This window comes from Ranitomeya imitator, chromosome 6 (genome assembly GCF_032444005.1).
Source record: "Ranitomeya imitator isolate aRanImi1 chromosome 6, aRanImi1.pri, whole genome shotgun sequence".
Classification (NCBI taxonomy): domain Eukaryota; kingdom Metazoa; phylum Chordata; class Amphibia; order Anura; family Dendrobatidae; genus Ranitomeya; species Ranitomeya imitator.
Genome location: NC_091287.1, coordinates 528,329,847 through 528,355,941, shown reverse-complemented (window position 1 = coordinate 528,355,941; position 26,095 = coordinate 528,329,847). Strand labels below are relative to the sequence as shown.

General features: G+C 45.8%; 1 protein-coding gene across 1 annotated transcript in view; it reads left to right on the top strand.

The window, feature by feature from the left end:
- FAM91A1 (family with sequence similarity 91 member A1) overlaps positions 1-25,640 on the top strand; it is a 29,572-nt gene extending 3,932 nt beyond the window's left edge. The window contains exons 3-24 of the mRNA XM_069731849.1: positions 442-593; positions 1,099-1,156; positions 1,931-1,998; positions 2,323-2,436; positions 2,551-2,641; positions 2,865-2,927; positions 3,148-3,254; positions 11,491-11,529; positions 11,828-11,940; positions 13,121-13,239; positions 14,143-14,255; positions 15,398-15,484; positions 16,026-16,149; positions 16,390-16,538; positions 17,550-17,684; positions 17,826-17,939; positions 18,970-19,042; positions 20,776-20,928; positions 21,629-21,733; positions 22,027-22,150; positions 23,074-23,143; positions 24,463-25,640. Coding sequence (XP_069587950.1) covers positions 442-593; positions 1,099-1,156; positions 1,931-1,998; positions 2,323-2,436; positions 2,551-2,641; positions 2,865-2,927; positions 3,148-3,254; positions 11,491-11,529; positions 11,828-11,940; positions 13,121-13,239; positions 14,143-14,255; positions 15,398-15,484; positions 16,026-16,149; positions 16,390-16,538; positions 17,550-17,684; positions 17,826-17,939; positions 18,970-19,042; positions 20,776-20,928; positions 21,629-21,733; positions 22,027-22,150; positions 23,074-23,143; positions 24,463-24,654 — 2,363 coding nt within the window. The 3' untranslated portion in view covers positions 24,655-25,640. The remainder of the gene's footprint in view (positions 1-441; positions 594-1,098; positions 1,157-1,930; positions 1,999-2,322; positions 2,437-2,550; positions 2,642-2,864; positions 2,928-3,147; positions 3,255-11,490; positions 11,530-11,827; positions 11,941-13,120; positions 13,240-14,142; positions 14,256-15,397; positions 15,485-16,025; positions 16,150-16,389; positions 16,539-17,549; positions 17,685-17,825; positions 17,940-18,969; positions 19,043-20,775; positions 20,929-21,628; positions 21,734-22,026; positions 22,151-23,073; positions 23,144-24,462) is intronic.
- Positions 25,641-26,095: the final 455 nt, after the last annotated feature.

Sequence of the window (26,095 nt, the reverse complement as noted above, 5' to 3'; positions counted from 1 at the left end):
TGCCACCTGTCGGCGGATCCGACTCTCCATCTGCCCCCGCCCGCATGCACTGGGTAGGTAGCAGAGAAGAAGGAAGGATACAGCAGATTCAGACCACACAAGTCAGATCCATCCGCATTGGAGCTGCAGACACAAAACGGTGGTAGCTTTTTTTTTTTTTTTTCATCGAGACTCTACAAACTCGATTTATTTATTTTATTTTTTTTTACGTTTATTTTAGCAATCAAAAAAAATACTTGAGGAGATATGGTCATTAAAGGAGATGTCAAATTTATCACCTTGATTACCTATCCTTCAGATAAGTGGGGGTCCGACACCCGGAGTCCCTGTGTACAACCCCTTGTGTAATCTCTCACCGATGCTGTGCCATCAATGTCAGACTTGTAGGTCACCCCATTATATATCTGTCCTATGGGTAATATATATTTGTTCTCTCTCCAGTGAAACACGTTAAAAAAGACGAGCGGAGATATTATGAGGAACTCCTGAAATACAGCCGGGACCATCTGATGCTGTACCCCTTCCACCTGTCCGACATCATGGTGAAAGGACTCCGGATAACCCCCTTCTCCTACTATGTTGGAATAATGGAGGTGAGGGGTATATAGCAGGGGGTTTGTATATGGCGAGAGCTTTTTACAGAGAGCGCCCCCGTTCTGGACCAGATTTCCTGTGATACAAGTGACTGGCCGGATACATGGGAACTTTACTGATTCTGGGTTTTACTGACTGCCACTATGCATTGTGTCTCCATCAGAGGGGCTCGCTGTGCAATCAATTGATTGCCCGCCTCCCTGCCCCCATGACGGTGCCTGCCTTGCTGCCCTTTAGGGGGTCACCAGTTGGACAGGAGACTATAGACATTAATTCTTTATATGTCCGGGTTGTGTGATGGACACATTGCATGTTACAGTACAGTTTTCAGTGCTGGGTGTTGTAGTGCACCTTCATGTCCCCACATGCGAGCCAAGACAGGGTTTATTACTTGATGGTTCCGATTTGTATGAAGCAGAGATCTTAAATGGAAACAATTGATGTAGCCGGAATATTCAGCACGGCGTATTATTGCAAATCATTTTTTTTTTCTTCTCCCAAAAGGACATAATGAATAGTGAAAAAAGCTACGACTCCCTGCCGAACTTCACCGCCGCAGACTGTGAGTACGGGGCTGTTCAGCGGGGTGGTACCAGTGTCCAAAAAATGCAAAGCGGGGGCTCTAAAAGAATTCTGGCACATCCCGGTCACATGGTGCGAGTCCACGTCTTTGAACATTCCGTGACTCCTTAGTTCGGGGAGGTCACATGATGCTTTTCTAAAATGCTGACTGGCCCTGGGAAGTGACATGTGATGCACCATTAGGATAGATAAATAATGTCTGATCGCTGAGACCCCCACTGATCACTAGAATAGGGGGTGTTAATCCCGTTGTCCCTTTTGCATTAAGATTTGAATGGAGCGTCATGGTTGCATGTGAGTACTGGTGTTCTATCACTGTCCGTGCGCTTAGCCTGAGTAAGAACAGGGTATTGCGACTTGTGGACTGGTGATGAATACAGAACCTCCTTTAAAGGGACTCTGTCACCTGAATTTGGCGGGACTGGTTTTGGGTCATATGGGCGGAGTTTTCAGGTTTTTGATTCACCCTTTCCTTACCCGCTGGCTGCATGCTGGCTGCAATATTGGATTGAAGTTCATTCTCTGTCCTCCATAGTACACGCCTGCGCAAAGCAATCTTGCCTTGTGCAGGCGTGTACTATGGAGGACAGAGAATGAACTTCAATCCAATATTGCAGCCAGCGGGTAAGGAAAGGGTGAATCAAACACCCGAAAACTCCGCCCATATGACCCAAAACCAGTCCCGCCAAATTCAGGTGACAGGTTCCCTTTAAGTATACAGATATTCAGTGTTCTACGCTTTGCTCTTTTGAAGGCCTAAGACTCCTCGGTATCGGAAGGAACCAGTACATTGATCTGATGAACCAGTGTAGATCATCTAAGGTAAGGAGGAAGATGCTCAGGGGGATTTTACTATTCCTCTTGTAGTGACAGTGCGAGATATCGTCCTCCTTGGATGGGTTGGAATGAAAAAAAAAATCCTTAGAGGTTGTTCTTACGTTAGAAGCATAATAATCTCAGAATGAAAAGTTCTTGGATCTTTATCGTATCTTGAGCTTTGACGGCAAAGCCAAGAAATTGCCCTAAATGCCGGATGTATGTGATCCGTTTGAGTCCTATACAGGCGGACGAGTTCTGCTCCCTCCATCCACGTGAGCGTGCGGCTGTCAGTAAGATTTGGTTTCCTTTCTTTTGTCCCCTCTATAGAAATTTTTCAGAAGGAAAACTGCCCGTGACTTACTGCCCATGAAGCCGGTGGATATCACCATAGAGGCCTGGTGGGTGGTGCAGGCCGGGTACATCACTGAAGATGACATCAAGGTATCCAGCCCGGGACTGAAGATCGGACATCTTCTTTTAGTTTTTCATCAAGAAAATAGAAATATTCATTGTTTACATCTGAAGGATTTTCCATTTTTCTTCCTCCTCTTTTAGATTTGCAGCAATGCCGAGAGAAGAACTATTGACAAAATCATTGATTCTGGTCCCCAGCTGGCGGGTTCTCTGGAGCACAACGTCGTCCATAGTAAGTGACGGTGCGGGAGGAGCGGTGTCCGGCATTGTCCTGTGCAGCGCTCGTTCGCACGGAGCACATTTGCTCCGGCAAAGAAATCCGCAGCATAAATGTAGTTTGTTAATGTGAAGGCTTGAGCAGTATTGTTTTACATTGTTATTTTGAGAAACCTTGATTCTTCCTGTCTTTTTATTAATTTGTAACATCACTTTGCTCTTTTTTTAAAATTTTTTAGGCCTTTATAATAAAGGATTTATATATCTGGACGTACCGATCTCCGATGACAGCTGCATATCGGGTATGTGAATATTTCCACCATTTTCAGGGTCGGCAGAAAGCGAAGGGATAATCCCAATGAAGACAGGATGCCGTCCGGATTTCTTCCTTCCATGATACTTTGATATATTTTTTGTTTCGCCTTCTCCAGTGATGAGACATTTACCTTGTGTGGATCAGATTTTATCTTCACCTTATCAGTATCCGGCAGAAGATAATCCTCATTTTGCTTCTTCTCTCAGTGCCTCCCCTGGAAGGTTTCGTGATGAATCGGCTGCAAGGAGATTATTTTGAAACGCTGCTGTACAAGATCTTTGTTTCCATAGATGAACACACCAATGTGGCGGAGGTAAATTGGGAAATTATCCTGATTGTTAGAACCTTCTGGATAATCCCTATTGGGTAGAGAAGAGTCGATCCACAGAATTCCAGTCCAGCAGTCCCATGGGGGGGGCGCTGAAAATCGCCTCCTACCTATTGGCATCCCCTGGCGCTGTCTTCTTGACTAGTATGGAAGCAATGGATCTCACTAGTGAGGATTAAAATCTCAAGTCTAATCTTTAGTTTATGCAATTTAGGAATATTTATTTACAAGCTTGTAAATCCCCCAAATTCCTATGCAGATACAATAGATATTGGCTTATGAGTCACTGTTTTGTGATTGTGTCATTTCGGCTGCTCCTGAGCCTTGATCTCACTGTGACCAGATGTCAGAATTGAAGAACATGCAGCACTCGCAGCGCCGTCAGTCTGTGGTGGAGCTGGGGCAGCTGTCAGCGGTGCTGTGTGTGCATCACGCTCAGTGGACAGACGGTTTTTATTATTTGCGACATTGTGATGATGCACTTCATGTCACTCCTACTGATCACAGGCACAAGGGAATGGCCGGGAAGTAGGCGGGTTGTAAAGATCTGTTAACATAGAATCCACCATTTGCAATGTGATGTCACAGCTCACCTCCTCCTCCTGTACAATGAGTGATAACACTTCTATATACAGTAGATAACACAGGATCCACTATTCACAATAGATGATGTCACAGCTCACCTCCTCCCCCTCCTGTACAATGAGTGATAACACCTCTATATACATTAGATAACACAGGATCTACCATTCACAATAGATGATGTCACAGCTCACCTCCTCCTGCTTTACAATGGCTGATAACACGTCTATATCATAATAATAATAATAATAATAATAATAATTTTTATTTATATAGCGCCAACATATTCCGCAGCGCTTTACAAATTATAGAGGGGACTTGTACATACAATAGACATTACAGCATAACAGAAATACAGTTCAAAACAGATACCAGGAGGAGTGAGGGCCCTGCTCGTAAGCTTACAAACTATGAGGAAAAGGGGAGACACGAGAGGTGGATGGTAACAATTGCTTTAGTTATTCGGACCAGCCATAGTGTAAGGCTTGGGTGTTCATGTAAAGCTGCATGAACCAGTTAATTAATTTTTTTTTTTTTTAATATAGGCCACACAGGGATCGTTAGGTTAATGCATTGAGGCGGTAGGCCAGTCTGAACAAATGAGTTTTTAGGGCACGCTTAAAACTGTGGGGATTGGGGATTAATCGTATTATCCTAGGTAGTGCATTCCAAAGAATCGGCGCAGCACGTGTAAAGTCTTGGAGACGGGAGTGGGAGGTTCTGATTATTGAGGATGCTAACCTGAGGTCATTAGCGGAGCGGAGGGCACGGGTAGGGTGGTAGACTGATACCAGGGAGGAGATGTAGGGTGGTGCTGAGCCATGGAGTGCTTTGTGGATGAGGGTAGTAGTTTTGTACTGGATTCTGGAGTGGATGGGTAACCAGTGTAATGACTGGCACAAGGTAGAGGCATCGGTGTAACGGTTGGTGAGGAATATGATCCTGGCAGCAGCATTCAGGACAGATTGGAGCGGGGAGAGTTTGGTAAGAGGGAGGCCGATTAGTAGAGAGTTACAATAGTCCAGACGAGAATGAATAAGTGAAACAGTAAGAGTTTTTGCAGAGTCGAAAGTAAGAAAAGGGCGAATTCTAGAAATGTTTTTGAGATGCAGGTAAGAAGAGCGAGCCAGTGATCGGATGTGGGGGGTGAATGAAAGGTCAGAATCAAGGATGACCCCAAGGCAGCGGGCATGTTGCTTTGGAGTAATGGTGGAACCGCAAACGGAGATAGCAATGTCAGGCAAAGGTAGGTTAGTAGAGGGAGAGAACACGAGGAGTTCAGTTTTTGACAGGTTTAGTTTCAGATAGAGGGAGGACATGATGCTAGAGACAGCGGTAAGACAATCACTGGTGTTTTCTAAAAAGGTCGGTGTGATATCGGGAGCAGAAGTGTATAGTTGGGTGTCGTCAGCATAGAGATGGTACTGGAAGCCAAATCTACTGATTGTTTGTCCAATAGGGGCAGTATACAACGAGAAGAGGAGGGGGCCTAGGACTGATCCTTGAGGAACCCCAACAGTAAGGGGAAGGTGAGAGGAGGAGGAACCAGCGAAACATACAGTGAAGGATCGGTCAGAGAGATAGGAGGAGAACCAGGAGAGAACGGTGTCCTTGAGGCCGATGGAGCGGAGCATAGTGAGGAGGAGCTGATGATCCACAGTATCAAATGCTGCAGAGAGATCCAAGAGAATTAGCATGGAGTAGTGACCATTAGATTTAGCTGTTAGTAGGTCATTAGAGACTTTAGTGAGGGCAGTTTCAGTAGAGTGTAAAGAGCGGAAACCAGATTGAAGAGGGTCGAGAAGAGAGTTATCTGAGAGATAGCGGGTAAGACGGGAGTGGACCAGGCGTTCGAGGAGTCTAGAGATGAAGGGAAGATTAGAGACAGGTCTATAATTAGCGGCACAGTTTTGGTCGAGGGATGGTTTTTTAAGTAATGGATGTATGATGGCATGCTTAAATGAGGAGGGAAAAATACCGGAAGTGAGGGAAAGGTTGAATATTTTTGTTAGGTGAGAGGTGACAGCCGGGGAAAGGGACTGGAGGAAATGTGACGGAATGGGGTCACTGGTGCAAGTGGTCGGGCGAGAAGATGCAAGGAGCCTGCTTACTTCTTCTTCTGTAACTGGTTCAAAGTCAGAGAGTGAACTAGATGCAGTGGGGGAGGGAGGACAGTGCATGGTATGAAGAGATTGGGAGATGATTTCCTGTCGAATATGGTCAATTTTTTCTTTGAAGTAATTGGCCAGATCGTCAGCACGATCATAGAATATCATATCATATATAATATATAATATTATATAATATCATAGAATAATATATATATATATATATATATATATATATATATATATATATATATATATATATATATATATATATATATATATATATATATATATATATATAAATAATAATAATAATAATAATAATAATAATAATATATATATAATATCATAGAATATTAGAGTTGGTAGGGATCTCCTGGGTCATCTGGTCCAACCTCCTGCTCAGAGCAGGATTCACTAAACCATCTCAGACAGATGTCTGTCCAGCCTCTGTTTGAAGACTTCCATTGAAGGAGAACTCACCACCTCTCATGGCCACCAGTTCCACTCATTGATCGCCCTCACTGTCAAAAAGGTTTTTCCAATATCTAATCTGTGTCTCCTCCCATTCAGTTTCATCCCATTGCTTGTAGCCTTTCCTTGTGCAAATGAGAATAAAGATGATCCTTCTACAATGTGACAGCCCTTGAGATATTTGTAGACAGGTATTAAGTCTCCTCTCAGTCTTTTTTTGCATGCGAAATATTCCCAAATCTTGTAACCGTTCCTCATAGGACATGGTTTGCAGACCGGTCACCATTCTGGTCGCTCTTCTCTGAACTTGCTCCAGTTTGTTGATGTATTTTTTTTTAAATGTGGTGCCCAAAACTGGACACAGTATTCCAGATGAGGTCTGACCAAAGAGGAGTAGAGGGCAATAATGACTTCATGTGATCTAGACTGTATGCTTCTGTTAATACATCCCAGAATTGCATTTGCCTTTTTCTCTATCGCCTTTCATTGGGGGACACAGGAACCATGGGTGTATGCTGCTGCCACTAGGAGGCTGACACTATGCAAATAAAAAAGTTAGCTCCTCCTCTGCAGTATACACCCTACCGACAGGAAGTAGGATATCCAGTTTAGCTTAGTGTCGAGGCTTTCTATGATACGCCTTCGAAGGATAATTTGGGGCCGGTTTCGAACCAAATCGCTAACATGAGGGATATGGTTCAAAGCCTCATTGGAGCGACCAATCAGACCTGTGGCATCAAAGATTCCTCTACGAAACCCGCAGATCAGGCGGTTTCGTTTAGACGGTCTAATCTACCTCCCAAGGTATTTGCTCCTCATCCTGAATTCGAGGAGCTTCTGGCCAGAGAAAGAGCAAATTCGACCAGACGTTCTCAAAGAGACAAGCGTCTTGGAGTCCCAGATCTCTTTCCTCCGGATCTCATTGCCAACCGGAATGAGAGGCGTTAGAGAACGACCTCTCCCCCTGTGGATCCGTCGGCTGCTAGACCTGCCACCAACACAGTCCTTACGCTGTCCGGTGGGCGGCTCTGAAAGATTCCATCGATAGGACCATGGAATCCTTCGTGAAGTCGGCTTTCAAAACTGCCGAATCATCCCAATGCCCAGCCTTGGCTTCTATTTGGGTTTCGAAGTCTGTATCCGAGGGGCTAAACAACTCCGTTAAGGCATTCAAGCTGGAGCTCCATCAGGCCGGCTGGCGGAACTTGCCACCCAGATTACTCACGCCGGGGAATATTTTGTTCCCTGGACGTCGCGTCTTCTGCCGCACAGGCGCCCAGTAATGTTGTTGCCAGCTGTCGCACTGTTTGGCTCAAGAGTCATCAAAGAAGTCCCTTACGAGCCTGCCTTTTCAAGGTTCACGTCCTTTCGGTTCCAAGCTGGACCAAATTTATTAAGGACGCCACTGGCGGCACCAGTCCCCTTCTCCAGACCTCGCCTACTTTCCCTTTAGGCGGCTACTTCGGTCTTTTTGACTTTTTTCGTAGTTTTGCGGCATCAGATTCCTCTTCGCAGAGGCCACAGGCACGTTAAGAGAAGAAGGTATTCTTCGTCTCACTCTTTTCTGGCGTGCCCGCTACTCCTAAGGTGGATTCTCCAGGTCCAGGACTGGAGGTTCCACCTAGGCATGACCGACGACCAGACCCCAGCCCGTTTCTCAGGCTGGGCAACAGTCTCCTGTTCCTCAGGGACGTCTGGGTCTCCTCAGTAGAGGGCGCATGGGCCAGGGCACTTGTATCCTCTAGATACAAATTCTTCATTTCACGGTCCTGGGATCGTTTTCTTCAAATCCCAACCTCCAAGAGACCCCGCTCTAGTCCCGGGTTTTCTTTACGGCCATTGTTTCCCTCCTTAAATCTGGGGTAAAGGTTCCCGTCCCAGAACAGGAACGGTTCACAGGCTTCTCTTCGAATCTTTCTGTACTGACACAGGACAACAAGGTTCGTCCCAGTCCGGATCTCCATTTGCTGAACAGGAAGTTTCGTCGGAGACACTTCAGGATGATATTCCCTCGTTCAGTAATCACTTTCATGGAGGCTCAGGAATTTCGGTTTCAGGCTCCCGAAAGTCTATCCATCTTTCCCGACATTCTAACCGTTGCGGGTGGCTCGTCAACAGGAAGAAGTTACGTCTTGTTCAGCGCCTCGTATCTCCGGGCATGTTCTTCGACACTTGTCGGACCAGAGTCTTCCTTCCCGAGGACAGGATATCCCTCCTTTGTCAGGAAGTTCGCTTGCTCCAGGGTTCTCGGCTCCCCTCCTTTCCGATGGGCCTTAAAGACCCTAAGGAGGTTTGGTTGCAACATCGGAAGCAATTTTCCCTTCGCCCGTTTCTTTCAAGACTTCTTCAGCAGGCTATTTTATCGCAGGGGACAGGTCTGTCTTCTCCCTGCATCGTCCGATCCGGCTTTCTCCCAGGTCAAATGGTTCCTCGACTTGTGGCCGAGGTCACTTCTCTTATCCCAGAGTAGATCCTTCACAGCATATCCTTCCTTCCAGTTCCCTGGCAGGTGGCGACGACGGACGCCTGTCCGCTCGCGGAGGCACGGGGCTTTGTCTCCTGTTCTTTCAGGGTGGTTGGTCGGCGCAGGAACCCTCTGCCGATCAATGTCCTCGAGTTCCGGATCATCTTTCTGTCTTTCCTTCACTGGGTAAGGATTCTCAGCAGCCTGCCAATTCGAATCCAGACAGACAATGACACAGCTGTGGCATATGTCTACCACCAGCGGTGGACTCGGCGTACGCTGGCCTCGGCCGAGATTCCAGGATCCTCCTTTGGACAGAGGCAACAGTCCTGGTGAGCTCCGCAGTGCATGTCCCCGGCGTGGACATTTAGGCCGCCGACTTCCTCGGCCGCGAGGGCCTCGCGGCAGGGGAATGGTACTTCAGGAGGTTTCCTATCGGATTACTTTTCTATGGGGGACTCCAGAGGTGGTCCTCATGGCGTCCCGATTGAACAGGAGGTCCCTCGGGTCGGCTCAGGGTCCCGTGTTTCTCTCACAGTGGGGTTGACGCTCTGGCCATTCCTCGGTCGCAGTTCGGGCTCCCCTATTGGTTTCCATGCCTTCCCTTGCTTTCCAAGCTGTCGAAAAAGGATCAAGGCTGGATGGGTGCCGGTCATTCTGATCGTCCCGGATTGGCCCAGGAGGTCCTAGATTGCAGACATCGTCAATCCTCTCGCGGACACCCCTGGTGTCTTCCAGGCGGACCCGATCTGCTGTCTCAGGGTTCGATTTTTCACCCGAATTATCGGTCGCCCAGTTTAACGGCGTGGCTGTGAACTCCACAGTTCTAAGAGCGTCCGGCCTTTCGGCCCAGATGGGTCACTCTATAGTCCAGGCTGAGATGCCTTCGTCTTCTTTCAGGATCTACTATCGCACCTGGTAGGCTTACTTTCGTTGTTGCGAGTCCAACCGCTTTTCAGCTATGTTCTTTTTTCCCTGCCTTCCATTTGGTTTTCCTTCAGGCAGGACGGGATTCGGGCTTCGCTCTCAGTTCCCTATAGGGCCAGGTTCCTACGCTCTTCTTCCCTTTAAGAAGACGTTATCTTCTCAGCCACAGGTTAAGACCTCCCTTCAATGAGTGGCCCACGCTGTCCCTCCCGTACAGGGCCTCTGGATTCATGGGATTTAAAGGTTGGGTTGGTGGTGCTTAGGGGTTCCCCCTTTTGAGCCTCTCAGGGAGTTTTTTCCCTGTCAGTTCTATCTCGGAAGGTGGTTTTTCTCAGGTCCATCTCTTCGATCCGCCGCATTTTTAAGTTGGCGGCCATTTCTTGCCGACCTCCTTTCTTGATTTTAATCCAGGACAAGGTGGTCGCAGACCTCTGCCTTCCTTCCTTTCTCGAGGTGGTTTTCATCTTTCCACCTCAACGAGGACATCGTTATACCTTTCCTTTTGTCCAGCTCCGACTCTGGAGTGATCGTTGAACAGGCTGGGTCTCGTCAGGGCAGTGAGGATCTCCCTGGCTAGCACAGCCGCTTTCCGAAAGATGGATTCTCTTTTCGCCATCCCTGATGGCGTGCGTAGAGGCCTGCCGGCTTCCAAGGCGACTATTGCTCGCTCTATCAGAATGGCAATTTTGGAAGCTTCCGGGTCAAGAACAAGAGTGCCTCCTGAGATAAGGCTCACTCTACCCGGGCAATCGGCGCTTCCAGTGCGGTATGCCACGGGGTTATCGCTGATGGCTTTGCAAGCGGCAACCTGATCTTCCATCCACACGTTTCGCCAAACTACGGCGGACTCCAGCCTGGGCAGAAGGATCCTGCAGGCAGCAGTGGTGAGTCCTCGGACCTGATGGAAGTCTGTTTTCCCCACCCCAGAGACTGCTTTGGGACGTCCCATGGTTCCTGTGTCCCCCCAATGAAAGGCGATAGAGAAAACAGGATTTTTGGTTGCTTACCGTAAAATCTGTTTCTCGGAGCCTTCATTGGGGGACACAGCTCCCTCCCAAGTTGAACAGCTCTGTTTACTATTTACGTTTGTGTTCTTTGAACACTCTTTGAGTGTTTGAAACTGTTAATCTGTGGAGCGCCGTGGAATTTGTCGGCGCTATATATATAAATAAAGTTTATTATTATTATATTATTATTATAGTTCTCTTTTACACGTTGCTTCTCCTACTGCTTTCTCACTAACTGAATATCCTACTTCCTGTCGGTAGGGTGTATACTGCAGAGGAGGAGCTAACTTTTTTATTTGCATAGTGTCAGCCTCCTAGTGGCAGCAGCATACACCCATGGTTCCTGTGTCCCCCAATGAAGGCTCCGAGAAACAGATTTTACGGTAAGCAACCAAAAATCCTGTTTTTGCTGCTGCATCACACTGTTGACTCATGTTCAGTCTGTGATCTATTAGTATGCCCAAGTCTTTTTCACACGTGCTGTTGCTCAGCCCTATTCCTCCCATTCTGTATATGCTATATTCCTGGTGGTCCACAGCCGCACTGATGACCCTATAACATGTCCATTATATGGAGCCGGACCCGTCGCTACTGTACTGCCATCCCATAGATGCCCGAGCTCCGCTGCACCCATCTTACCCTTTACTTTTCTTTTTCAGCTTGCCAATGTCTTGGAGATCGACTTGTCTTTAGTAAAGGTACGGGAACCACCATGAATTATAATATCAGATCAGCGGGGGGGGGGACGACTCTTTTGGTGCCTGGTTTTACAGCTCTCGTGAATGGAAGTGAGCTGTAACATGAGGCCCATCCGCAGCCAAAAGTGCAGGAGGCGCGGAGCTGTTACAGCTGCAGCTTGTGCTCCGTAGCTGCTCTTCCGGCTGTAACTTATGGAAAAGTTGTTGCAATAAGTGTAGTTGCATGGCCCTAAAGAGATCAGCTATCAAATCGATCCAACAGATGTGACATGTCTTCCTTTTTTTTTTCTGTCTCCAGAACGCGGTGTCCATGTATTGCCGTTTGGGATTTGCCATTAAAAAGGGACAAGTGATCAATCCCGATCAGCTGCACCCGTCATGGAGGAACGTGCCGTCTGTGAACCGACTGAAGTAATTCTGCTCAGACTTTTCTTTACTTTTTAAAGATGTCAGCTTTTGTAGTATTTCTCTATCTGTTGTAGGGTCTTTAATTCTGTGCTTGGAGTTAAATGGTAAAATCCTGACTTCCTGCAATCTCCACTAGGTGGCGCTCAGGTCAAACAGATTTATTATTTAAAGGGAACCTGTCACCGGGCTTGGCCCATACGCGCTACGGCCACCGCCTTTCAGGGCTGATGTTCAGCATTCTATGATGCTGTACATCTGCCTCCAACACGGCCTGCAAGAGAAGAAAAATAAGTTTTATTATACTCACCTGCGGCCCGGTTTGATGGGTGTCCCTCTTCTTGATCCGTCACCTCCCATCTTCTTGCGATCGCTGTCCTCTTTCTTGCTTTATGTGGATGATGCAGGGACACGTCATCCACCCGAACCAAGAAAGGACGGCATCGCAAGAAGACGGGAGGTGATGGATCAAGAAGAGCGACACCCCACGGACCAGATCACCCCACGGACCAGATCGCCCCACAGGTGAATATAATCAAAGTTTTTTCAGTTCTTGCCGGTCAGGTTGGGGCTTGTATATACAGCATTATAGAATGCTGTATATCAGCCCTGAAAGGCGGTGGCCGCCTTTTATATCGGCCAAACCTGGTGACAGGTTGCCTTTAACTAGTAGGTGTAAATGATTCAATAGGTTTTGAGCCCCCTCTAGTGGTGACTGCGGGCAGCAAAAGTTTTATCATTTTAAAGGGATTGTCCTGTGAAAACAGCGTTATTACCAAAGGTGATAATTTCATGGAACAGTCCCTTTTTAAAAAAAAAAAAAATTATATATATATATATATATATATATATATATATATATATATATATATATATATATATATATATATATTTTTAACCCTTTAAGGACTTTTTTTTTTTTCAGATTTCATTTCTTCCTTGCATTCATTTAAAAGCCATAACTTTGTTATTTTTCCAGTGTTTTTTTTTTTTTTTTGTGTGAGACGAGTTGTACTCTTGCATGTTGTCATTGATTTTGACCATATATTAAAATGAAACGCTGTACAAACATTCCAATTGTGAGGACATGGTGGGGAAAGAAAAAATCCAATTCCGCCATTGTTTTAGGGTTTTGTTTTTACGGCGTAAGACTGGTCCTAATATATGTGTGCTTTCTGACGTGAAGGAGTACATTGGATCCACAGAAAATGCTTCTTTCCTGGGAGAGCACAGAAAGCAAAAGCCCCGTACAAGACCTGGCGTCTTCAGCTACTGACACCGACACCAACAGCCAGGACGACGCAGGTAAGATGTCGCCCGTATGGAAGGACGAAGGCTTTTATTATGTGACCTCTGAATAAAGTGCCTTCATACACTCGTCACAATATATGGGTGGACCCCAATGGCTGGGTCCCCCCCCCCGCTGCTAGACCGCTTACTACCAGGGCCCTCCTACTGGGCTTTACTAGTCTCCTTAATGGGGTGAGTCTCGAATGGATAGGGACACCCCAAAATACGAACACCCGGTTGTCTTCTAGTTAAAATATCAGAGGAACGACACAATGCAGAATTTAGAGAAAGTTTTGGACTAAAACTGTGTGAAAAGTTGTGCAACTTCCTAAATCTTTTTTTTTTTCTTTAAGTCACCCACCATTGTTTTTGTAAGATCTCTGCTATGTATCTGTGATTTGAAACTTTAGACTTCACATCCAGAAGCTGAAAACCTTACCCGATGATAACCTACTTTCTACAGGTATCATTTAATGTTGCATAGTCTTTCCCATAATGTCAGACAGTCACAGAGCAAAATGGTTGGTTCGATTCACTGGATGCAAGCAGAGATCTAAAAAAAAAAACAACAAAAAAAAAAACAACTAGCAGTCCTGGGACAGCCACCCTATCAGCTGTATACTGAGGAAGTGATCATTTGCTGGGGGAGATATTATGATCATGATTCATTGTCTATAGTACTGCCGGAGGTGGAGGCGAATAGTCCCATAGACAGTGAATGGAGCCATGTTTTGCACGTATTGTCACCGCTCAATTTTAATGTCCCCTTCTCAGAATCGGTGTGGTTCCCAGCAGTCGGACCCCCCCGATCAGCAAGTTGGGGACAACTCCTTTTAGTTCTAAATTGGGAGATCCGCTACCGTGACAGACTTCTCTATGTATAATCTCGCTCCCCCTTTTTTTAATCTTGTTTGATAGCGGAGACATCCAGTGTGAGCAGCCTGAACCTAACAAGCGGACACACCAAGCGCATCGCCTTCTTGTTTGACTCCACTCTCACGGCCTTCCTCATGATGGGTAACTTGTCACCGGTAAGGCTAACTTCACATTGTGACAAAAAAATATATAATTGTTTTATATATAACTCCTTTGCCCTCAAAAAACCCCCACAAAACAGTCACCATACCTGCCGACGTCCTTGCCTGGCGTTTTGCTCCTTCCAAGATGTCTCCTTGTTCTAATCCCACAACACAGCGAAGCAGGAATGCTTTAGGCTCCACATTGTGCTCCCGAGGCCACTGTGCAGGGGTACGGGGCAGAGGAGCCGAATAGAGGCTAGAAAACTGCACCAAAATCACGACAAAAATGCTGTTTTTTTTTCTGCAACCATGACTTCAAAGAACCTCACGGAAGTCACCCCGCGTAAAAGCTGCATTAAAATCAGAAAAAAAATATATATATATATATATAATATTTTTTTGGGGGGTAGCCGCACCTTGAGGCTGTGTGCACACGTTGCGTTTTTTTTCGCGGTTTTTCCTGATAAAAACGCTATAAAACCGCAAAAAAACCTGCATACAATAAGCATCCCATCATTTAGGATGAATTCCGCGTGTTTTTTTCGCGGAAAAAAACGCGTCGCGGTAAAAACCGCAGCATGTTCATTAATTTTGCGGTTTTTTTTTTGTGGATTTCCCACTACAAAATGCATTGGGAAGTGTCCGGAAAAAAACGCAGCAAAAAACGCATGCGTTTTTTTTTTTTTTTGTGGATTTCTTGCAGAAAATGTCCAGTTTTTTTCAGGAATTTTCTGCGAGAAATCCTGAACGTGTGCACACAGCCTGAAAATGGTTTTCATTTTTTTTAATATGCCGACACGTGGGGATTGTCACATTGGTGTATTTAGCCTGGAGGCGAAAAGCCGGTGATGTAATTGCGATGTCTGTCCTGTATCGGAGTGCTCATTCCTGGCTCTCGTGGCCTTCGGCTACATCTTTCCTGCATAGAAATATTATGACCGGAGCGATCACATTTCGTATTTTTGATGTCACTGCTGCAGCGCAGTGTCCAGAGGGCGGTGAGGACGGCACTGGGGTGCGGCAGGGGCTTCAATGGGTCAGTAATGCTGCTTTTGTCATTTTCAGCATAAACCAAACATCCCCTTTAATGCCGGCTTTGCACATCGTGTAGCGTCACTTACATTTTACCGCTCTTTCCTTTTTGTGCATTACAGAATCTGAAGAGCCACGCGGTGACCATGTTTGAAGTGGGCAAGTTGTCAGACGAGACCCTGGACAGTTTCTTGGTGGAACTAGAAAAGGTGCGCTGCTCGTATAGTTCATCTGTCCAGTTCTGTGTTATGGGTCTGGTTGTGTAGCAAAACCACCACCCGCCGAGATCCAACTCTGGTTTCTCAAAATCTGACGAGAATGTGCGAATTAATAAATATTATTAATAATATAATATTATTACTTAATTATTGTAGACATTCGCAACCATCGTTTCCATACTCCCAGCGCATCTACAATGCAACGAAATATCTGCTCCTCTTTTTAGTCTTCGTCTCCCGCACAGACCGATGCGAGTCCCCGGTGACAGATTATAAACCAGCGCAGTCTAATTCTGTAGTTGGGGGCGTTGTTCTCGTACCTCTGACTTATTTTTAGGGGGGATCCGATAGAGAATAACAATGGTCTAAAAGAAGAGACTGCGCGGAGTAGATTACTGGTCTGTAGCCATCTCGGGTGCATCGGAGCTGTGTACACAAAACACAGAATATCTTTAATCAAGGTTGTTGCATTCTTTAATTTCGATGCGTTGCACCATATCCTGTCGCTAACGCCTTTATCTGTCTATTGCAGGTACAAAGCACGGGGGAAGGAGAGGCTCAGAGGTACTTTGATCACGCACTCACTTTACGAAATACCATCCTCTTCCTGCGCCACAACAAGGAGCTCATTGCACTTCCTGAGCAATCGCCGGCAGGTAAGGAACGAGTCCTCTCTCCTCCACTGTCCCGAGGGTGTACAATCTGGTCCACTGATCTCAATATTATACATTTCTACCTTTTGGGTCCTCCATATATACTTTAGCAGTGAAAGTAGGAGACCCTGCAGCATCCAAGTCTCTTCTTACCCCTGGTATATACATCGGCGTCCTAAAATGACAGGTTCTCCCAAGGATAAAGTGTTGAAAAGTATCATGAAATGCTGGTTCTGTGTGCAGGTTTACCTCTGGATCTTCTTCGATGTGAAAGTCTCCTCGGCCTGGATCCCGCCACCTGCAGCCGAGTCTTAAACAAAAATTACTCCCTCCTGGTGTCAATGGCGCCCCTCACCAACGAGATCCGGCCGATCAGCAGCTGCACACCCCAGGTGGGATTTATGGATCTGTTGGCTCTTGGGAACCTGTCACTTTGGAAAAAAAAAACAAAACACTATATACCTGAAGATATAGGGTTAATCTGCAGGTAAATGGTGTCCGGACGGTGCAGCTATCGAGAGAAAATAAAGCTTCAGCGATAGGAGCGGTGCAGAGAGCAGTTAGTCATGGCTCGCTGCACCACACACTCTGCTGTGAGCTGCGGCTGTGAGCACGCCCTGCCACGTCACAGCATCACTGCCATGTCGGCTGTCAATCACAGTGCCACGTGCAGCCGCCGCTCACAGTATAGCGAGTGATAACTGCATTGCTCAAAAGCCAAGGGGAGAGTTGGTTTTGTTTTTTTTTTTTAATCTTTTTTATTTTCATTAGACTACTTTGCAGGTACCAATAGATTTTTATCTTTTCTGCAAATCAGCACAAGAATTTAATAAACTCTGTAGAGACGCTAGGTCATTAGCGTTAACGGCATATATAAAGAACAACTTAACATGTTGTACATAGGGCTGTATAGTCAGTCCGGTCAGAGCGCCAATGCTGACCCCTGCGCAAAAGTTAAAGCGTCTACAATGGGCACATGAGCATCAGAAATGGTCCGAGAGTGAATGTAAGAAAGCGTTCTGGTCTTATGAATGGCTTTTCTTTGTCATCATGTGAACGAGCAGGTGAGTCTGCGTCACTAATTCGACCAAGAGATGGCACCAGGTTCACAATGGGATGAAGATGAGCCGGGGGGACTGTGTGATTAGGGCTTTATTTTACTCGGAACCTTGGGCCCTGGCATCATGTAACCATTGTACAGACCAAATATTACTTTGCATGGCAGTGGGATTCCCTAATCCCCCATCACATGACAAACACTGATCCGGAACAGTCCGAGTCACAACATTTACAGTTCTGTGTTGGGAAATTAATGCTTAGCATGCTAAAGATTTATTAAAGGGAAAAAAAAGCGTTTACCCACCGGATGCATAATTTGTCTCTATTTTTATTTTTCCTTGTAGCACATCGGACCTGCCATCCCTGAGGTCAGCTCCATCTGGTTTAAGCTCTACATATACCACGTTTCTGGCTACGGACCCCCATCGCTCTTGCTGTCTAAGGGAACCAGACTCCGCAAGTTACCAGATGTTTTCCTGGTGAGTATTAGACGTTAATCCACATCTAGAATAAAACCTCTTGCTCCTCCCTGACGTTTTGTCGGAGAGCGACACCCAGCCCCACACATCCCCGTCCGCCGTGGCTCTGTGTGACTCCGTCTGATCAGATGTGTTTTCTAGGCCTACGATCGGTTACTTATTACATCCTGGGGACATGATCCCGGCGTGGTCCCGACATCTAACGTCCTGGTGATGCTGAACGATGCTCTGACGCACTCGGCTGTTCTCATTCAGGTACGTGCGCTGAGTTTTTTGCTACTTATGACTTAACGGTAAATGTCCATCCTCGTACACCTTATGGGAGCTCATCCCCCTTGGTATATGTATGTGTGGCAGGTATAGGAGTAGTAATCCACTGTCTCCACTGACTTCCCGACTAGTCTGTTATATTTTTGGGTTTATCTACAACAGCCAATCAGAAGAGGTAGAGCTACAGGGAGAGAGTGTGAACCAATGATGAGGCAGGAGGTGTGTCTTAGACTACCTCAGACTCCCTGTAGACACTAGCTAAGGCCTCTTTCACACTTCAGTTATTTGGCGTCAGTCTAAAACCGCCATTTTCCTCAAATAACGGATCCGTCATTTTTTTTGACGGATCCGTTATTTTCCCATAGACTTGCATTAGTGACGGATTGTGACGGATGGTCGTCCGTTCCATCCGCCATGCGACGGATCTGTCGACATTTGGCGGACGTTTTCTGAAAATAGACGGACATTGGAACGTTTTTTGTCAACGCCGAAATGGCGGATCGCGACGGATCCGTCGCGTCCGCCATTCCATAGAATGGGCGCCTATGGGCGACGGATCCGCCGCAACCGTTTTTTCGGCGGATCCGTCGCCCCAATCCGTTTTTTCAATTGCGCATGCTCCAAAAAGTAGATACTTCTCCCAGACAACCCCCAAGTAACGGATCCGTCAAAAAAACGGATCCGTTAGAACCGTTTTCGCAACAATTGTGACGGATCCGTCAATCCGTCACTATGTCGGTAGTGACTGACGCCAAAAGACTGAAGTGTGAAAGAGGCCTAAGCTGTAGTCACAAATGGTCCAGTACTAAGTTTGACCCTCCACCACCACCCTCTTGCTTTTTCCGTCCCTGTTCAGGCCTTTCCCAATGTCATTATCAGCGCTTCAGACAGTCTATGTATGTGATATTACTTACAGGAACATGTAGATTGTGGGAATGAGAAAATCAAGTAGCCTTAATGGGCTCATATGCCACCCCAAATCCCCTTCACCTAATTGTAGATTTCCGATTTACAGGGTCACGGGATGCATGGTATGGGAGAAACTGCACATGTTCCTTTCCCCTTTGATGAGTCAGAACTACAAGCAGGTAACAACTTATTTAATTATTTTCCTTTATGGCGTTGGCAGTGAAACACCATACCATGGTGTCAATACGGAAACGAAAGTCATCAAAGAAATAAAATCAATCCTCATCTATGTTAATATGGCTGTGTAATCCTATAGATGTTTTACTCCGTTCTCCGCCCAGAAGGTCTGACTGACAGCTCCAGTGTTCCTCCTTCCTGCTGCTGAATCTCCTCCCACCTAGCCTTATTGGCTGCTCTTCAGTGTTCCTCCTCCCTGTTGATGAATTCCCTCCCTCTCCTAGCCTTATTCATAGTTCCTCGATGTTCCTTTTCTCCTACTGTATCTCTTCCCGCCTTGCCTCATTGATAGCTCCTCAGTGTTCCTCCTCCCTGCTGCTGAATCTCCTACCACCTAGCCTTATTGGCTGCTACTGTGTTCCTCCTCTCAGCTGCTGAATTTCCTCCCACCTAGCATGACTGACAGCTCCTCAGTGTTCCTCCTACCTGCTGCTGAATCTCCTCCCACCTAGCCTTATTGGCTGCTCTTCATAGTTCCTCCTTCCTGCTGCTGATTGTCCTCCCACCTAGTCTTATTGATAGCTCCTCAGTGTTCCTCCTTCCTGCTGCTGAATCTTTTCCCACCTAGTCTTATTGGCTACTCCTCAGTGTTCCTCCTCCCTGCTGCTGAATCTCCTCCCACCTAGTCTTATTGGCTGCTCCTCAGTGTCCCTCCTCCCTGCTGCTGCTGAGATTCGACACTGCTCAGTACAAGCTGCAGCTATTAGGCTACATGGGCAGAGATGGAGTACACTTGGACTCATGAGTTCTCTAACACTTTAGCTGGACTCATAAAATTTTCATCGTAATATCCGGACTACACAGCCAGTGTGAAATGTGTTGGTTTTTTGTTTTTTTTTAAGTACAACAGCCCCAGCAGGTGTAATAGATCTATGTAATAATGTACGCAGTTTGTACTGTGAATTCTGATGACTGATCCCCTTTAATCATGTAAGATAGACATTAGGCTGCAGTAATTTTCTTCTGTGGACTTGTAAACCATCAAACTAATTCGCAGAATGGAGTTGAAAACTGGAAATGTGTTTTTTCCATAAGTTGTTGTCTGAACTTTGCCTTAGGAAATTTCCTGGTAGTCCACAGTCCTGGAAATATGTCCGCCTAGGAAACTTTTGGGGGGGACACAAGAAACGAGTGTATGTTGCTGCTTCCACTTTCCGTGTGACCTTCAGTCAGGCTTCCTCCTTGCCTTACTGTATTTTAAAGACGATATCCACCTGTACAATTACATTTTTTTTTATTACAATAAATCTAGGATTAAATAACAAGTCCGCTTTCTAATAATTGTACAGCAAAAATGTCCTGTTTTTATTTCTCCAGCTCCTCTGCAGACCTATGTGTCTCTATGGCAACAGACAACAAACAAGCTGCGTAGTCTGATATTACTACGGTCACACTCCGCTTTCTCCTCTACCTTACCAATGTGCATTAGCATGAGGAAGAATTTTTGCCTGCAGGATCTGACTACATAGCATGTGCTTGCTGTCTGTTACCATGGAGACACATGGCTCTGCATAGGAGCTGTAGAAAGATTTTTTTTTTTCTATTTTAGATGCATTGTGATGGTTGGCTTCTTAGAATCATAGCAGAGTTCGGATGGTTTCTGATAATTTTGTGATTCTAATCCAGTGTCGTCATAGCGATAAAAGAAAACATGTCGTCTCTTACTTATCTGCAGAGTTCTCCAGTCACAGTATGAGCGCCCACAAAGCTTTACAGGTGTTACGGGAGAGGATGGACCTGGAGCACTTCTGTGGGTACATCACGATGCTGAACCCCAGCATTCATCATGTCAACCAGAGGCGACTGAGCGATGCCTCTGATGGGAAAGGTGAGCTGTGCTGGCGGCGACGGCCGGTCCGGATCCTATGTACATCCCCTCTGGAGCGACGCAACGGGGTGCGTCATTCTACAACCCATGGGTGCAATTGTGCAGTTCTGACAGGTGGCCATGACTGCCGAGGGTCTGCTGATGACCCCCATGCCGGTCATTATGATCATCCTGTGAAAGCCGGCGTTTAGCCGACATTCGTAGATAGTGATTTTCTCTATACATAAGTGCTGAAGTCCTGCTATGTACAGTACAAGCAATCGGATGATTGCAGCTTCAAGTCCCCTAAGGGGGACTATTAAATACAGTAAAAGTGACAATAAAATACTCGTACTGACCTGGAGAATTATATTGCCGGGTCAGTGTTACCGTATAATGAACATGGTAAATTTAAAAAAAAAAAACCGTTGTGAAATTATTTTTTTTTTTGCAATTTAAACACACTTTTAATTTTTTTACTGTGTGATAAATTGAATGGTGTCATTCAAAAGTAGAATTTGTCAAGCAAAAAAAACAATTCCTCATACAGCCATATTGTTGTGAAAAATGAAAAAGTTATGGCTCTTAGAAGAAGGGGAGGAAATAATGGAAACTGTAAATGGCGCAGAGGGAAAGGGTTAAGATCCCGTTTGGGCGACTTTCCTACTGAGCGTATAATTCGTCCAGGACTGATCGATTCGCTGTTCATTGCTCCGTACAGACGAGTCGTGTCTGGCGTTGGGCTCTGAAGTTAATGGCAGCACCGAGTCTTTTGAGCTCGTGGTTGAAGAGTTTGCGGTGGAAGCGGGACAGAAGGCCAGCGAAGGTACAGTCCAGTGCGGTCATATTTATTTAACTCGTACCTCATCCCATAGTATTATTTTTTTTAATCAATTTTTGCTTTGTTAGGTCTCATGCAGGCGTACATGAAACTCTTTCCAAGCATGAGTTGCAATGTGTTTTTTTTTTTTTTTTTTTTTTACCCAAAACGTAACAGCCTCGGGAGACCCCGCGGCCGGTCCGTGCATTGCAATCCATTATCAGACTTTTACGGCCGTCTGCATGCATTCTTACATAGACTCTGGAGTTTGTGTTAACGTCCTGCCCTGTCTGTTACAGCGCCATCGGTGGAGAAAGACTGGGTCCCCCTGGAACTTTGCTATGGTATCCCACTGTTTGGCTCTGAACTCAACCAGACGGTGTGCAAAAAAATCGCTGCCCATGGACTATGTGGAAAAGAGAGGTGATTACCCCCATAGCCGGCATCAGTCTTCAGTATCATCACTATTCTAGTTCTTGGAAGAGTTTTCAGCAGGCTCCTTATCAGTGGCAGAATTACAGTGACTGGTAACACCTGTATATATGGCTCATAACACAGGATCCACCAATCACAATAGCTCACTTCTTCCTTTTCACACGCTCATTAGGTGCTTCAGTATAAAAAGATAGGGTCAGACCTAGTGATGAGCGAGTATGCTCATTGCTCGGGTTTTCCAGAGCACGCTTGGGTGACCTCCGAGTATTTGTTAGTGTTCGGAGATTTAGTTTTCATCGTGGCAGCTGAATGATTTACAGCTACTAGCCAGGCTGAGTACATGTGGGAGTTGCCTGGTTGCTAGGGAATCCCACGTGTAACCAAGCTGGCTAGTAGCTTAAATCATTCAGCTGAGGCGATGAAAACGAAATCTCCGAACAGTCATAAATACTCGGAGATCATCCGAGCGTGCTCAGGAAAACCCGAGCAATGAGTACACTCGCTCATCACTAGTCAGAACTTGTTCATTGCTGCAAATGTACATGTGCGTTTCCTAAAACAAAAGAAATTGAGTCTTGAAAAAAAAAAGTCTCTGCGTGACTGGATATGGATTCTAAATTCTAAAAAAAAAAAAAATCCATTACTTTGTGGCATTTAAGCATATGGATTTTTTTTTTCTTTGCTCAATTGAAAGAAAATACAACCATCACATGAGACGCGTCACAATAATGTGAAATGTATGTAAGTATCTGGCCGTAGAGGACACATAAAGATGTGTGAATTGCACCATAGACTTACATTGTCTCCATATTCAGGACCCAGTGAGTCTGTGTAGTGGATATGGACCCAGACTACACACTTGGGTCAGCGGAAAGCCATACTAACCGGTCACCCTCCCTCTTCTCCTGTAGCCTTCATCATCTCCTGCACTCCAGCCGGAAGCTTTCCCTCCAGGTTCTCAGCTTTGTGCAATCATTCCAGGTAACGTCTCTGTAAAGGTCACTTTTCACAGTCCTCATTAGTGATGTCTTCAGCGTGCTCGAAAAAGATGTTTGAGTCTCCACAGCTGCATGTCTCGTGCCTGTTAAACAGGAAATCCGTTCATTGGTGCGGCTGTTGGTTACGCAGTCCCTGCTTGGGTGCCAAAACGGATGCTCCATTGGCGTTACATTACTTTCTCATATTATTACATTGCTTTAATTAGGCTGCATAAAAAATAGAAAAAGCAAGGCAATTGCAAATTTGTTTATCTGCCCTCATTCTTCTGCCTTGAGAGCTTTCATCTTATATAATGTACAGTTAGTTTCCATGGAGCTCGGAAACTAGTGTCTGCTGAGACTCTGGCTAAGTGTGTGTAGTAGTAACATTCTGGGAGAGGAGTTAACTCCTAAGATCCCAGCCACTTCTCTCCAGCCCATTGATTTGTATACAGCAGTTGTCTTCTCACCTCACTACCCCTTCTTCTCAGCTACTGACCAAGCTTCTCTTATCACTCCTGCATAATCACAATCCACTTCACTTCCCACAGGCTGGCAGTTTCCAGAGCAGCTCTCCTAATCACTGCTATCACTTTCCTGAGCCCTGTGGGTGCTCAAATACTCTGTTATCTCTATATGTAAATTTAGTGATAACCTTGTAGCCTTCATAAAAATGACAGCTGGGTAATCTGTTGTAGTGGGACAAAGCTACTCACCAGAACTCGCTCAAGGATGAGCTCCCCCTGCCCCAAGCAACCAGGAAGGTGACTGCAGACCTGTGAGCTACTCGAGAGACAACCCCTTTAAAAGCTACCATTCGAGATTGACCATAATCTTAAGTGTTCACACAGCAACGATTGGTGCTACCTGTATAACGCAGCTGGCACCTGCCTTCTAGCAGAGCGGGCACAGCTAAATACACCAGCAGTTAACAGGACAGTAAATCCTATGCTGGGAAAGGAGTTAAAGTCTGTAGACACCTTTGCACTGATTTTTTTTTTTTTTATTTGTAAAATGCAAATTGGGCAAATTTCTAAATAGTCTTCAATAGAATGTCCTGTAATTGTGTCTGTTGTAGAGCCTGTGTAACTCCTTCACGTAGCGGACTGCACTGTTGAAGCTGAAATCGATCCATTGTCACCTGTCTCTTCACTGTATCGTGCATGACTCCGGTCATCTGCTTTCTCCCTCCATACTCCGGCGGGGGGCAGTATTTTTCAGGCAGGAACTTTTTAATGGAAAGTGGGTGGAGACATTAAAAATAATAGATTGGATGTAAATTTTCTTTTTTTTTTTTTTAACCCTTTTGCTCATCTGTTTTAGGAAATCAACTGTGCAGGTGAACACATGTTTGAGACCGGCACGTCGAGCGCGATGGCACAGCCAGGCTCTTCGGACATCGGGGTGCCTCTGCCTTCAAAGAACCTGATATTCCAAAACGGCATCCTTTCTGAGTGGAACGGTCGGGCGCGGGTCTCCGCTCACCACGTGCACATAGCTAGCGAGCAGGCCTGACACCGAGCATGCAACCCAGCTAACCCTGAACCTCCTGCCCTGTCGGTGTTAGTATTTATTGCTGCTGTGTGGGTTCTGTTTTAGCAGCGCATAGAGTCCGTGGCTGCCGGTCACTCTTGTGTCCTGTGACAAATATCCTGCATTTCTTCTACATTCCTACCGCGCCTGTCGTAGATTTTAGAGGCGAACATAGCAAGAAATCATCCGAGAAAAAAAAAAAAAAGGACTTGTCCAGCTTTTTCAAAAAGATCACGAGCATGCAAGAAAAATGGTGGCTAAAAAAAAAAAAAAAATTCCCAGCCAATTTTTCTTTTTCGTGCTGTGATGCCTCTAGTTGTGTGACTGCACAGAACCGAACGCCGCAGCGTATGGCGGCATTATGTTCCTTCGAACAGACACGATCACGTGATAGTAAGCACTATGGACACCCGTGTGGTCTCTTGCAGGTTCCTGGACGCTTTGCAAAATTTTTTGGGAAAAAAAAAAATGTTAAAAAAAATAAAATAAAATAATAAAAATAACCACTTAGTTCAATAGATGCAACTTTATCTGGGACCAAAACTTTTTTTTTTGTTCCCCCCACCCCCATTAACTCTTAAGATTTTGTGAAAATCTGAACTCGATGTTATTTATTGAAGGTGCAAAAAGTTCAGATGGAAAATCGTCTCTGCACAAAAGGAAAAAAGAAATCGTAATAATAATAATAAACTCCGATCCGCATTATTAGTATAAATATTTTTAGACATTAGGAAGCAAATCCTCCAGTGTGAATGAAATCGACGTGACCATTTCTCTGACTTTGTAATTTTATTGCCAGTACTTGTGAGATTCCACTTCTTCCCCCCAATACGGTTTTCTGGACATGACGCCGAGGTGGATGAGCAGCCGAGAGTCACATCCACAAGGAGGCACATTATTTTTATTGAACGACACTGTAAATCTAAAAGTGTAATAGTTTATTAAATTGACCCTGTATAAAGGAGGAATACTTGACTCGTGTGTTTTGTTTAGTTTTCAAATCCCACTTAAAGCGGACCTGTCCATTCACACAAAACCTGTATGCAGAAACCGATTATCCCCCACAGCAAGGTAAATGCTCTGATACTTTGTAGCTTGCCATCCATTCTTTTTCTTTGTGGGCAGTTCATTTTCGCAAACATTCTGCCAGCACTATAGGTGCGGACACTTCCTTTCCCTTCATTTCTCAGCTTGCATTGCCTGCCAATGCTCAATGACATGTCTGCTCGGAACTGAAAGCCCCTGCATACAAAAATGCAGGAGTAGAGTCCGAGACCCTCCCAACCCCTGTAGTGAAGCTTTTGTCCTTTACCCAGGCTTCCTGTGGCGAAGCGGGGGGTCCGCCACCCAGGATTCCTGTGGCGAAGCGGGGGGTCCGCCACCCAGGCTTCCTGTGGCGAAGCGGGAAGTCCGCCACCCAGGC